The sequence below is a fragment of the Carassius auratus genome, chromosome 22 (genome assembly GCF_003368295.1).
Source record: "Carassius auratus strain Wakin chromosome 22, ASM336829v1, whole genome shotgun sequence".
In the NCBI taxonomy this organism is placed as follows: Eukaryota; Metazoa; Chordata; class Actinopteri; order Cypriniformes; family Cyprinidae; genus Carassius; species Carassius auratus.
The window spans coordinates 27517119-27529667 of record NC_039264.1 but is presented as its reverse complement, the minus strand read 5'-3'; the positions used below and the strand labels follow the sequence as shown (position 1 = coordinate 27529667).

General features: G+C 36.8%; 2 protein-coding genes across 2 annotated transcripts; both read left to right on the top strand.

Annotated features, from left to right (window-relative positions):
- Nucleotides 1-4912: 4912 nt before the first annotated feature.
- On the top strand, nt 4913-7612 carry sult3st2 (sulfotransferase family 3, cytosolic sulfotransferase 2). Its single transcript, XM_026198533.1, has 6 exons — nt 4913-5160; nt 5351-5553; nt 5632-5758; nt 6833-6927; nt 7054-7234; nt 7432-7612. Exons 1-6 carry the CDS (start codon nt 4995-4997, stop codon nt 7557-7559), a joined length of 900 nt encoding a protein of 299 aa, XP_026054318.1. The 5' UTR covers nt 4913-4994; the 3' UTR covers nt 7560-7612.
- Nucleotides 7613-8939: 1327 nt separating this feature from the next.
- rrp36 (ribosomal RNA processing 36) lies at nt 8940-11830 on the top strand. Its single transcript, XM_026198531.1, has 8 exons — nt 8940-9188; nt 9486-9860; nt 9991-10126; nt 10495-10561; nt 10679-10783; nt 10870-10944; nt 11069-11186; nt 11410-11830. Exons 2-8 carry the CDS (start codon nt 9539-9541, stop codon nt 11586-11588), a joined length of 1002 nt encoding a protein of 333 aa, XP_026054316.1. The 5' UTR covers nt 8940-9188; nt 9486-9538; the 3' UTR covers nt 11589-11830.
- The last annotated feature ends 719 nt before the right edge of the window (nt 11831-12549 follow it).

Here is a 12549-nt window from a genome sequence, read left to right as displayed (position 1 = left end):
TGAATTTTCCAAGTATTCCAATGAAGTGTTTTTGTGGGGGGGGGGGGGGGGTTGTTGTTGTTGTTGTTGTTGTTGTTTGACCACTTGTCTGTTTACATTTTCATTATCTTTTTAGGTTTACTTCAGTGGTCATGTGGTATAAAAAATAAGCCTCCCAGATTTATTAATATTTGTTTAATAAGATAAGATAAGAAACACTTTATTCGCCAAATGCATCAGCAGATACACAGGAATTTGATATGGCCATCAGTAACACACAAACTCAACACACAAACATATATGCGTGTAGCTGCAAAAGCATGCCTAAAAAAATCCATCGAATAATAAAATAGTCCAAAAATAGTGCAAGATCAGCTATTCATAAGGGAAATGGCTCTTGGAAAAAAACTATTAAGATGGCGTGAGGTCCTTGTCCTCACTGCTCTGTACCTTCTTCCTGAAGGAAGCAACCTAAAAATGTCACTTGCTGGATGGGACTGATCAGCAGCAATTTTAGCCGCCCTCTTCCTGACTCTGGCTTCATAAAGGTCTTTAAGAGACAGCTGCCTTTGTCCAGTCAGCCTCTCTGCTGTGCGCACAATACGCTGTAGTCTGACCTTCGCCTGGGCTGATGCGGATGCAAACCAAACAGTAATGGATGCTGAAAGAAGGCTTTCCACAGTGGCTCTATAAAATTTATACCGAACAGAGCTAGAAACGTTTAATTTATTTAGCTGTCTCAAAAAAAAACATTCCACTATGAATTCTCTTAAGAATGGAGGAACTATTTTCCTCCCATTTCAAGTCATTTGTGATAACCGTTCCTAAAAATTTAATTGACTCCACCCTCTTCACAACGGAGCTCTTGATAGTTAGAGGAGAAAGGGAGGCGGGTGTTCTACGAAAATCTATCACCATTTCCACAGTCTTTTGCTGATTAAGCTCCAAGTTGTTCTCATCACACCACGCAACCAATTTAGACACTTCCTGCCTGTAAGCAGACTCGTCGTTTCCCTTAATAAGACCAACTAATGTAGTATCGTCTGCAAATTTAATCAGCTTGATGGAACCATTATTGGAAGTGCAATCATTGGTATACAGTGAGTAGAGAAATGGTGATAGCACGCACCCCTGAGGTGCTCCAATGTTAGTAGTCTGAGGATCAGACATGTGCTTGCCAAGCCGCACATACTGTTGTCTGTCACTAAGAAAATCCATGATCCAGCGGCAGATAGAGGGTCCCACTCCCATCAGTGACAGCTTCTCCCACAGTCGCTCTGGTAGAATGGTGTTAAAGGCTGCACTGAAATCTATGAACAACATCCTTACATAGGAGCCAGGAGAGTCAGATGGTCCAGAGCATAATGCAGTCCTAAATTGACCGCATCATCTACCGAGCAGTTTGCCCTGTAAGCAAACTGTAGTTGATCAAGATATGGAGCTGTAATAGGTTTAAGATGTGACAAAACCAACCTCTCCAAACATTTCATGACCACTGATGTAAGGGCCACCGGTCTGTAGTCGTTTAGGTCCACAGCTTTGTTTTTCTTTGGTACTGGAATAATGGTTGATGACTTAAAACAACTCGGAACACTGCATAAAACAATTGACTGATTAAAAATGTCCGTAAAAACTGGGGCTAGCTGACTAGCACAGTACTTCAGGGTGGCAGGTGAAATCCCATCAGGGCCACTCGCTTTCCTTACATTTTGTCGGCTGAATATCTGATACACATCCTTCTCCTCAATTTCAAAGTCAATATCAGAGGTGACTTGATCTTGAGGGCCAATGTTCTCCCCCTCTCTGAGTGTAACACTCCCGGGAGGAAAAGGGTGAGGGCATGGAGATTTCTCAAATCTTGTATAAAAAACATTGAATTCATTGGCCAGTTTAGCAGATGGAGTGACTTGTTGTTTATTACTTTTATAGCCTGTCAAGTTCTTCAGTGACCTCCAAGCTGAAGAAGAGTCATTAATGCCAAATTGTTCCTCCATATTCACTTTATAGGCACTTTTTGCTTTCCTAATCGCTGTTTACTTCCTGTGATTCATCCATTTACCTTATTTACAAGGAATGAATCTTTTCTCTATGTAAATCTTTTTATTTAAATAAATCTGAAAATAACATAAGAAATTATCTCAAACTTTTCAGTTTTCACGATCAAATTAATCAAATCGGTCGCAAATCCTCTTTCATACAGTTTGTTTGTTTGTATCTTAATAAAAAATTAAAAAAAAACTTTTTTACCATCTCTTTTCACTGAAATAAAAGGTCACTATGTCAATGTCCGCGAGCATGGATAGATTGATTTAAAGTAATACACCCAAAACAGAAAATAACAATTACGTTTCAAGCCAAATTTCTTGTCTTGAAAGTCTCAACCAATTACTCTACAAATTTAGTTCTCAGAGGTGTAGGATTTGTTATGTCAGATTGTCGATCAATCTCATCTCGTATCTGCAGGTAGTCTCAGAGGAATTAGCTAATCCTGGTCCTTTTGCATGACCGGCTCTCCAGATGATTGGATTAGGTGACCTGTGTGTGGGAAACGAGGCACAAAAAGAGGGAGGGAGGAGTACTGCGCTCTGTTACTGTACCTAACAGAACTGTTCAGCCCGATATTCAAGCACGAATGAAGATGCCAGGTGTTCAAAAACGATGCCAGGTGTTTTTTTACAGATTATTTGAATCTCAAATCTAAAACTAAGTCTAAAATATCTTAAACTGTGTTCCGGAGATGAACGGAGGTCTTAAGGGTTTGGAACGACATGAGGGTAAGTTATTAATGACATAATTTTCCTTTTAGGGTGAACTAACCCTTCAACTCCTGTACATCATTTGCAAAACCATCAGACGATCTTTTGTCGGTAGACAGACTGTAAAGCCACAAGATGCGTGACATCAAAACAGATGGCTGTAATGAACAAATTTAGTTTTTGATCTAGTCAGAAAAAGACGTTGTGCTGCTTCAGTGCATTACAGACTTGTGACTCGCCAGAATGTAAAGTAGCGTTTGGTCGCTCTACACCGCTACTAGTATCAGCCTCAGACGTCACGCCCACGTACCGTTGGCTAAACGTCTATTGCACATGGGACACAAAAGTGGAAACACTTCAGGAGTGTCAAAGTCGTCATTGGATTGGTTGAATTCTAGAGGATTTCCACGACGTGTGTCACGTTCTTTAACGTTCCGCCTGGAAACAAAGATATTGTGTTGCCAAACCCCCTCACGAAAGTAGAACGCTGTCGTGTTTACAACTGTGACGAACAGCGCTTATCAGGATAAACTAAACGCTGGATTTTCAAAAGTATGTTAAATATTTAAAGTTTGCAGCATGTAATATTTAAAATACATCCGAGAGTTTTACACACCGGTCTGTTATTGTGGCAACATTTCCACGCCGCGAAACATGACGATGAATGAAACGAACTGTGATTGGTTGCTGGACATGTCGGTCAAGCGGCCTCATGGGCGGGCCTTGGCCAATGAAAAAGGAGACCTACTGGAAAGGAGTGTGAAGCGCACAATGAATAATAATTATTAGGGAAAAATTTTACTTATTTAAAAAAATCTTTAGCTCTAAATCCTATTAATCAATCATGTTTCCTTTAAATAGCTAACTTATTTGCGGTATATTTTTGATTTATTAGGTATGGAAAAAGTTACTGGAAAAGCTACACTGTTTTCAAAGTAGGGTCACTACTGTAAAGCTACTAAAAAATTAGTTATGCTAGTAGCGTTGCTACTTGTAGCTAGCTACTCCCAAACACATGTAAGGTGATTCAATTCCTCAAAATGACCAGTAGATGTCAGCGAACACTGTCAAGTTCACAACATAAGCACAAAGTTCGGCAAACAGCGGATTCGAACTCAGTCGATTGCATGAAAAGACTACAGCAGGTTCTTTATCATCTGTGCCACTAGAGCTGTTTGATCAACTCTTTTGTAATGTTGACTATCCTAATCACATGTTGGTGCGCAAATAGTAAATAGTTAGAGTAAATAGGTTCTGCCAACAAGTTTAAATAGCCACTCCGTAAAGGGCCATTCATTTTACATTTTAAAAAAATGAATAATTTAATTGTAAATAATAATTTCTGTGTGTGTGTGTGTGTGTGTGTGTGTGTGTGTTTTAATAATGGTAGTGTAGTTTGTGCATCAGTTTTTGTGCTTCAAACTTTCGTAGTCTTTATCTAGGCTTCTGTTAAAAACTGCAAACAAGTGTTATGATGATGGGATTAACCTGGGACAAAGCCCTAGAGTAAACTTTTTTTAAACAGCTCTAATCACTTATGCGTGACTTTTATCAGTGTTGTTTTCAGTGTTAGGTTTAGAATGGCTTAAATTATCCCATATAAAGAGATTTTACAAGATAGATCACATGAAACACTTCCTTCTGAGTCTGATATGACCGTTTTATTGATGTTTTATTCTCTCAGTACATCTACATTAGGGGTCCTCAACCAGGGGACCAGGGCCCAAAAGGGGCCCTCAGCAAACCTCCAAGAGGGACCACAGAAAGACTTTAAAATATTTAAAATAATAAATTATTGTTAATATAGTAAAATAATTGAATGCTAATCTGATTTAAAATACGAAATCACAAAATAAAAGTAGCTTCGTTTTCATAATTACGGCAGAAATTCATAAAATAGCCATATTCTAGTATACAGTTTTATGGTGGGCCACTGTTAATTTCAAGGTTGAGAATCACTGATCTAGAATACTGTTGAATTTATAAAGATCCACCAAACGCAACAACAGTTTGTGCATTACACCATAACTTTTCATTCATATTTGTGATTTTATTGGCCTTCTGAACTTTACTACTGCATTTCCCATTTGAAATAACATAGATTGCATCAAGGAGTCCAAAGTTTGGTCATGAATTACGTAAAAACAAATAACACTTTAACTTGCTATTGTGTAAGTCTGGCCCTGGATATATCACGGTCTTCTCTGCTATTTATGCTCTTTACTAGTGTTGTTGATTTGGTTCAGTAAGACCTCAAACATGGCTCAGCAGGAATACAAAATGCTTGGTGACAAAATGTTCACCTACAAAGGAACTGTTATAAGTTTGGCAGAAAATCATGATCTTACTCCAGAATATATCGACAGTTTACAGGATTTTGAAACAAAGGATGATGATGTCTTTGTTGTTACCTTCCCCAAATCTGGTAAGTCCGATGTTAAGCTGTATTTCTGATGTCTATTTCAAAGTACTTCTGTACTCCAACTTTCTGCACACTTAGACCTTGCCACTGTTTAAAAAAGCAGAACAATGTGAATAATGCTTTACCACATAAATGTTGAATTAAAAAAAATCAGTCGAACCCAATGTATTTTAAATCTACACCTGCCTCTCAGGTACGGTGTGGACCCAGCGGATCATGACGTTAATATATGCAGAAGATTTCCCGGACAAAGCCAACCAAATCACATATGAACAGATGCCTTGGATAGAGTATCGGATCACAGGGAGAGATTACAACACACGTCCATCTCCAAGACTCTTCTGCTCCCATTTACTCCAGCCGCTGATGCCCAAAATGCTGCAAAGAAAAGGAAAAGTGTGTATGCTTTCATCAATCGATTAATAAACTGGCTTGATGTCATGCACGTTTTAACACGTCTGTCTTTGCTGTCAGGTCATCTATGTCATGAGAAACCCTAAAGACGTCATGGTGTCATATTTCCATTTTTCCAAAAACTTGAAACAACTGGATTCTTCTGAGAGCTTCGATGAGCTGCTGGAAAAATTCTTCAAAGGATGGAGTAAGATCAAAACAATTCTGCCCTAAATAAAGAGGATGAGGACTGTTTCCTGTGAGAGTAGCCTACAACGTGATGTTTTATTAACAAATTTCGGGATAAGCATGTGCAGATAATCAACGCAGCCAATTCGGGGGTGCTCAGCGTTTGGGCCAATGCCAAGCTCGGAGCCCTCTCCCTGGGCAGCATGCCAAATACGCATACTATTCTTCTTGCTTTATCATCTGCAAGGTGAACTCGTGATACCGGTGTCTGTTTCTTTAAAGTGTGACAGTTCCATATTTGCAAGGATGGCACTGATGATTCAAACGCAAGTTTTGAGCAGAGTAGAGTAGTGCTTGTTGTTTGTCGTTTCTCCGATCACAAATGCAGACATGATTTTATGTTTACGCAGAGCAATACGCAACAAGTAATAAGACAGTGTAAGTCATTATGATCACTAATTATCCCCCCACTGGGTGCCACAAATGCCTCATTTGTAATGTTTTTTGTTGTTGTTGTTGTTGTTGTTTTTCTCTTGTCATGCTGAGACACACGTCATCACAGTATGGTAAGGGTCATAAAATTTCTGTCAAATGCTTGAGGTATTTGTCCAATCACAATGCACTTTCAGAAAGGCAGGGAATAGAGAAGCAACAATAATGAACATTATGTGGAAAATGTTTTTTTTTGTTTTTTTTTTTACCTTAAACTGCATAAACATTCTTCATTACACTAAATACACAAAGTAATATTATTTTTAGTAACATCATATGACCCCTTTAACAGTCACAATCTACCTATTAATCCTTTAATTTTTTTTTTTTTATCTTAATGTATTTCACAACACTTCAGTTTGTGGTTCTTAGATGGGGGTCATGTTTAGGGATTCTTTACATTAGCAAAGTCTCTGAGAGCCTCCCAATGACTCCAAGTTTGCAGTTCTGAAAAGTAGTGGCATGGAACTAAAGTGTTCCTACTGGTTTCTTTTTTAGTTTAACACCTAATTCTTCATATTGAATATTCAATTATTTTGTTGTTAATTCCTTTTCTTCTCAACACGTTTTTGTGACCCTGCTGCCTGTTTCTGGTTTTTAGTGATTGGTGGCTGTTGGTTTGACCATGTTAAAGGATGGATCACAAATCAAGAGAAATACAACATCCTGATCCTTACTTATGAAGAAATGATCAAGGTAAGACAGGTTTGGACTATGACTCCTTGACCTTTCCATAAAACTTATTTTGAGTTATTGTACTTCTCTTTGGATATATATGCATCTCTATAAACTAAATGATGGAATGTATAATTCTTTTATCAGGACCTCAGATCCGTCGTTGTGAAAATCTGTGAGTTTGTGGGAAAGAATCTGTCAGACGCAGCGATTGATAAAGTGGTGGAGGCAGCCACATTCAAGCACATGAAGAAAGACCCGTTAGCCAACTATGAATCCCTTCCTCAGAATATCACAGATCACCCAAAAGGACTCTTCATGCGCAAAGGTCAGACAATAGTGAAAAAACGAAGAGTTTGTAATTTAAGCAGCATCAAATAAAGCTTCAAGATATTAATGTATCACCTTCATGTCAATAAAAATTTTCAAATGGTTCATTATTTAACATTGCATTATTAAATGTGATAAGTGTGACGCATCAGTGAGAAAATGATATATTAATGTGTTCAACCTGCTGTGTTACAGGAACAGTTGGGGACTGGAAGAACTCTTTAACCGTGGCTCAGAGTGAATGTTTTGACCACGTCTACCAAGAAAGAATGAAGGACGTTCCTCTTAACATGGTCTGGGACATCTCAGAATTGCATGGATGAAAACTCAAGACGTGACATACATTTTACAAGCTAATAAACAATTTATATGTGAATGGATGTGTTGGCTATTATATCAAAACAGATAACAGTCAGAGAATCATGAGGTTTACTGACCTTAGGAAATGTATGATTTGATTTGATATGTACAAAGGCTGATAATAATAATAAAAAAAATAATAGGTTTAAGAAATTAATCCAGAGGTTGGCCAACTTAACTACACAAAAATTACCCAGACGATTGTGTAACAGCCTGTAATCTGCCTGTAGATATATCAAGGTATTCTTCATTATTTACAGTTATTGGTTTGGTTCAGTAAGAACTCAAACATGGCTCAGCAGGAATACAAAATGCTTGGTGACAAAATGTTCACCTACAAAGGAACTGGCATAAGTTTTGGCAGACAATCATGATCTTAGTCCAGAATATATTGACAGTTTACAGGATTTTGAAACAAAGGATGATGATGTCTTTGTGGTTACCTATCCTAAACCTGGTAAGTGAGATGTTTCAAAGTGAGAATGTCAGAGTTTGTCATTTTTGCAGTGCCAAATAAAGAATCAAGAAATAAAGGTTTAAAATTCAAAGAACATTGTTTTTTCAATCACCTTCATGGTTATTATATTAATTTGATTTCCCCTGCCTGTCTCATTCAGGCCTCTGGACAATCCAGTCATTATTAATGCAACATTTCTTCTATTGGAGTCAATGAAGACTATTGAAACAGTTCATTATTTAAAAGTTTATTCTTTAATATGATTTGTGACTGCAGACTCTTAACATGGTCTGGGACATCTCAGAATTGCATAACTGAAAACCCAAGATGTGAAATAAATTTTACAATCTAATAAAGATAAAACACTATTACAATAATGAAATGAAAGCATGTAAACGGATGTGTTGGCTACACAACCATATCAAAACGGATACAAGATAAACTAGTCTTGACGGAGTTTAAAGGGTTATGTAAAATGTGTAAACAACATGAATTTACAGTCTGTATTTTTCAATCAGTTTTATAATTGATCAATATAATTAATTTAATATTTAATTTGTAAATGTTAAATAAAAAAATAAAAAAAATCCCGGTAGTCACAGGAATCAAAATCTCATAATACTCTCTCTCTCTCTCTCTCTCTCTCTCTCTGTTGGTTTGAAAGTTTAAGAAATAATATATTTGACTTTTTTTGAACATTATTCTGGAAACTAAAATTTAATTAAATCTATCTTCATATTACATTTAATTTCAAGATTGACTTCCTTTTTTATTTATTGATTATTATGAATTAATTTACAAGGCATTAAAATGGTAAGGTATTAAATGCAAAAAACACCCATTATTTTTTAAATTATTTTGACAACAATTATAAATATACCGGGACTTTTATTTTGATAGGCGTGTTGTGACGCGCATGCGCTGTTCTCACACTTCCACGTGCGAATGGGAAGCGCATTTCTCGCAAATATTCATCTTTGCTAGTTCTGTGACATAATAATTGATAGCATTTTTTTCTTGTTAGGTGGCAGTACGTTACATCCTTAATAAGCACGTGTAGTTGAGATTTCTTTCATTCTGTCGGAATGGTTGTCTGTTTAACTTAAGCACGGATGTCTGAATACAAAACACCAGGGTAAGTACGAGCAAAATGCTAATAAACAAATCTAACGTTTTATGGAAGTGATTATGTGGTTGAATGACAACATGACGTTCATATTCCCATGTATAAATCTATAATTTGATATTATATTTGTGTACTTGACACAACAATTTTCAGACCAATTTGAATGCATTTACAAGATTATTCAGAATTCATTTAATTGGTCTTAAGTAATTATTAACAAGTAACATCAAACTGTTCATTTGCATATTTCATTTTATATGTTCTTAAATTTCGTCTTTTTAATAACCTGATGCCTAATTTCTACAGCTCATAGACAAGCTAAATAAAAGATTAAAAAAGGACAAAAAACTCAAAACAAAATGCCTAAATCAGCAAAGAGTGCGACTAAAATGGAACATCAGAGTTCAGATGATGAGGAGGACGTTTTAGAGATGGAGAGAAACTTTGCTTTACTTAGTAAAAGGAGTGCAATGCAAACTTCAGCAGAGGATGAAGAGGAGATGAGAGATGAAGATGCATCTGAAGAGGAAGACGAAGCTGAACCTGAAGAGGATGAAGACAATGGTGTGGATGATGAAGACGAAGATGAGTCAGGGAGTGATGAAGATGAAGCAGATAGTAACCCTGAAGATGAAGGAGTCATCAATGACCCATCACACACGGAGGGATACCTTAAAAAAGGTAAGATCGAATATGTTTGTAACCCTGGCAATGGTTTTATCATTTAAGATATTATTTAGGAATATTTAATTGCTGAAGCTGTTGAAAAGAGCAATTTCACATTTACTTTCATGTCTTTGTTTTTGTGTAGAATTGTCAACCATGTCCTTTGAGGAAATCATGAAGCTACAGAATAAAGTTGGAACAAAAGCGTACAATAAAATCGCTTATGGTGCCGCAAAGACTCAGAAGAAAAACGAGCCCATGAAACGACTAACTAAACACAAGTACCTGCAGTCTTTAGTATTATTTCTATTGATTAATTATTATAGGATTTTATTTTTTTATATTTTTCCGTTAATTGTCAAGGCATCATTTCCATCTTTTTTCAGTTTTCACATACATAATATTAGTATTCTATTAGATTTGTTTCATTTAAGTTGATGAAAAAAATATTTTTAATAAGTTTTAGTTCCCAGTAACAACACTGTGCTGCTTAGCTAGGCTTTTAAAAATGTAACCACCTTTGATCACTGTTTTTCGTGGTCCATCATGCTAAAAACAAGAAAATACTCATTCATGTGGGTTAAAGTTATTTTGTATAGCTGTGTTTGGTTTATGTGTATGCGTCGTCTAAAAACGATATGTTTCTTAGACCTCAAGAGATTTCTGCAAAGAAACATGTGCCTTTCCTCCGAAAAGTGGTTCCTGTTAAGAAAAGGGTGCGTTTCGGGAGGTTTTTTATTTATTTAATATTATTAACGATTGCTCATAATTAGACTTCTTATAGGTATTTTAACAAACTGTGATTTTTCACTTTTTAAACATTACTTTTTCAGATTTCAAGGGACCCTCGCTTTGATGACCTCTCGGGGGAATACAAGCCTGAAATTTTTAACAAGACGTACAAATTCATTGATGTCATCCGGGAAAAGGAAACAAAAGTCTGTCAAATTCTAAAAATGCCTTACAGATTTCTTTTGGTTTTCATTATATGCATTATTTTTATGCCTACTGCGATTTGTTTCAGATAGTGAAGAAGAAACTCAAGAAAGTCAAATCAGACTCTAAAAAGGAAGAATTGAAAGCCTTGCTTAAAAGAATGGTACAACACTTAAAACTTAAATAATTTAAAGAACACTATATAAAACAGCATTACGGTTGTGAAACCCTTAATATTGCGGTTTTTGATGTGCTTTATGTCTAATCCCTGTATGTGTGTACAACAGGAAAACCAGCAGAGGGCCCGACAAAGGCAAGAGCTGGAAAAAGAAAAGGAACTACAGTTCAAGCGGAAACAGAGAGAGTTGGTTGGCCAGGGACACAAACCGTTCTACCTAAAGAAATGTAAATCCGTCTTTGTTCTTATCCTGTTTCATGACTTTTGACCTTGTGAACATATTATCTAAAGCACATTTAGAAGTTCTTTTGAAGAACATTTGTTGGTGAATGTCATACTAGTCAGTTTATTGAGCACCAGTGTTCATAGCTATGTGCTATTTAGAAAGAAAAATAATATATGGTTGTATGATCATATATAGTATATAACATCTTTAAAACCCTTCTACAGCTGACAGGAAGAAGCTGGAATTGGCTGAGAAGTACAGCGAGCTGAAAAAGAGCGGGAAACTGGAGAACTTCTTGAGTAAGAAGAGGAAGCGTAACGCCACCAAAGATCGCAAAAAGTTGCCCAGTCAGCACAAGAGACGCCAAATATGGACCAATCCTGGCTCATCTGTGGCACCTTGAGTTGTTTATTTGTCTGAGTGTGACAAAATGCTGAAGAACGTCTGTTAAAAAAGTAAATCCTGCTGGACTATGGTGTTAAAAGCAGACTTGGGATGTACATTTCACCTACATTTGCAGAGTCATGGATTAAGACGTGTTTTCTTAACAGGTTCGACATTTAAAGATGCTTATCTTAAATATCCATTTTCTTTTGTTGTTTAATTATGTTTTGAGCATTTTCTCAAAATAAAATCTTAAATGTATTCTCTGACGCCTCTATTATTTTACCACTAGATGGAGCTGCTGATTCTTCAAATAAAGAATCTCTGCTTAAACCTAATTTTTTGCCTCAGCAAACCTCAGTTCCAAACCAGCAGAAGTTAATATGCAGAAAATCAACTATCTGAACTGCCACCATATGACGTTAATCCAATTTTTTGACCTTGAGGGCACTAGGCGTAAACCCGTTTATACAGACATCCGTCAACGGGATGAGTCGGCTTGCATTTGTATCTGGCCTCTCAAAATCCAAAAATATTTCTCTTTCGTCTAGATCATGACCCATTTAAACACAGCCTGTTTAGGCCAAGGTTGTTTGTGGTAAATCCACAGGGTTTCGAAGATGGGCGTTTCTTGAAATTGCTGTGATTATTAAGACACGAGCAGCAAGCACCCTGCTCGAACAATCAAAATTTTTCACAAAACTTAAGTTTTCAGCTTCTTCAGTGTTCCTCTGGATTAACCCACTTTGTAGCAAGGGTTTCCTAAAACCTTGCAATCCTGGAGCAAACACCCCTTGGTTCAAGCCGCACAAGGGTAAAGTCCTCACTTAATCATGTCATTTGCATCCTTGAGTAATGGATGGGACTATCATGGCTATATATCTTCCTAACCTGCTGGACCATGTGCAACTAGAGTCCATCACGTCCCTTAAGGGGGTGGATTTAATGCAGTCTACAAATTTCAAGAAGGGCTCAATTTC

What these genes read in the sequence shown, in the direction of transcription:
- rrp36 (XM_026198531.1), top strand. Translation starts at nt 9,539, where the DNA reads ATGCCTAAATCAGCAAAGAGTGCGACTAAAATGGAACATCAGAGTTCA. An exon ending in TGGTTCCTGTTAAGAAAAGG is followed by an intron (nt 10,562 to 10,678) that starts GTGCGTTTCGGG and finishes TTACTTTTTCAG; the next exon opens with ATTTCAAGGGACCCTCGCTT. An exon ending in AAGCCTTGCTTAAAAGAATG is followed by an intron (nt 10,945 to 11,068) that starts GTACAACACTTA and finishes TGTGTACAACAG; the next exon opens with GAAAACCAGCAGAGGGCCCG.
- sult3st2 (XM_026198533.1), top strand. Translation starts at nt 4,995, where the DNA reads ATGGCTCAGCAGGAATACAAAATGCTTGGTGACAAAATGTTCACCTAC. An exon ending in TGCTGCAAAGAAAAGGAAAA is followed by an intron (nt 5,554 to 5,631) that starts GTGTGTATGCTT and finishes CTTTGCTGTCAG; the next exon opens with GTCATCTATGTCATGAGAAA. An exon ending in AAAATTCTTCAAAGGATGGA is followed by an intron (nt 5,759 to 6,832) that starts GTAAGATCAAAA and finishes TCTGGTTTTTAG; the next exon opens with TGATTGGTGGCTGTTGGTTT.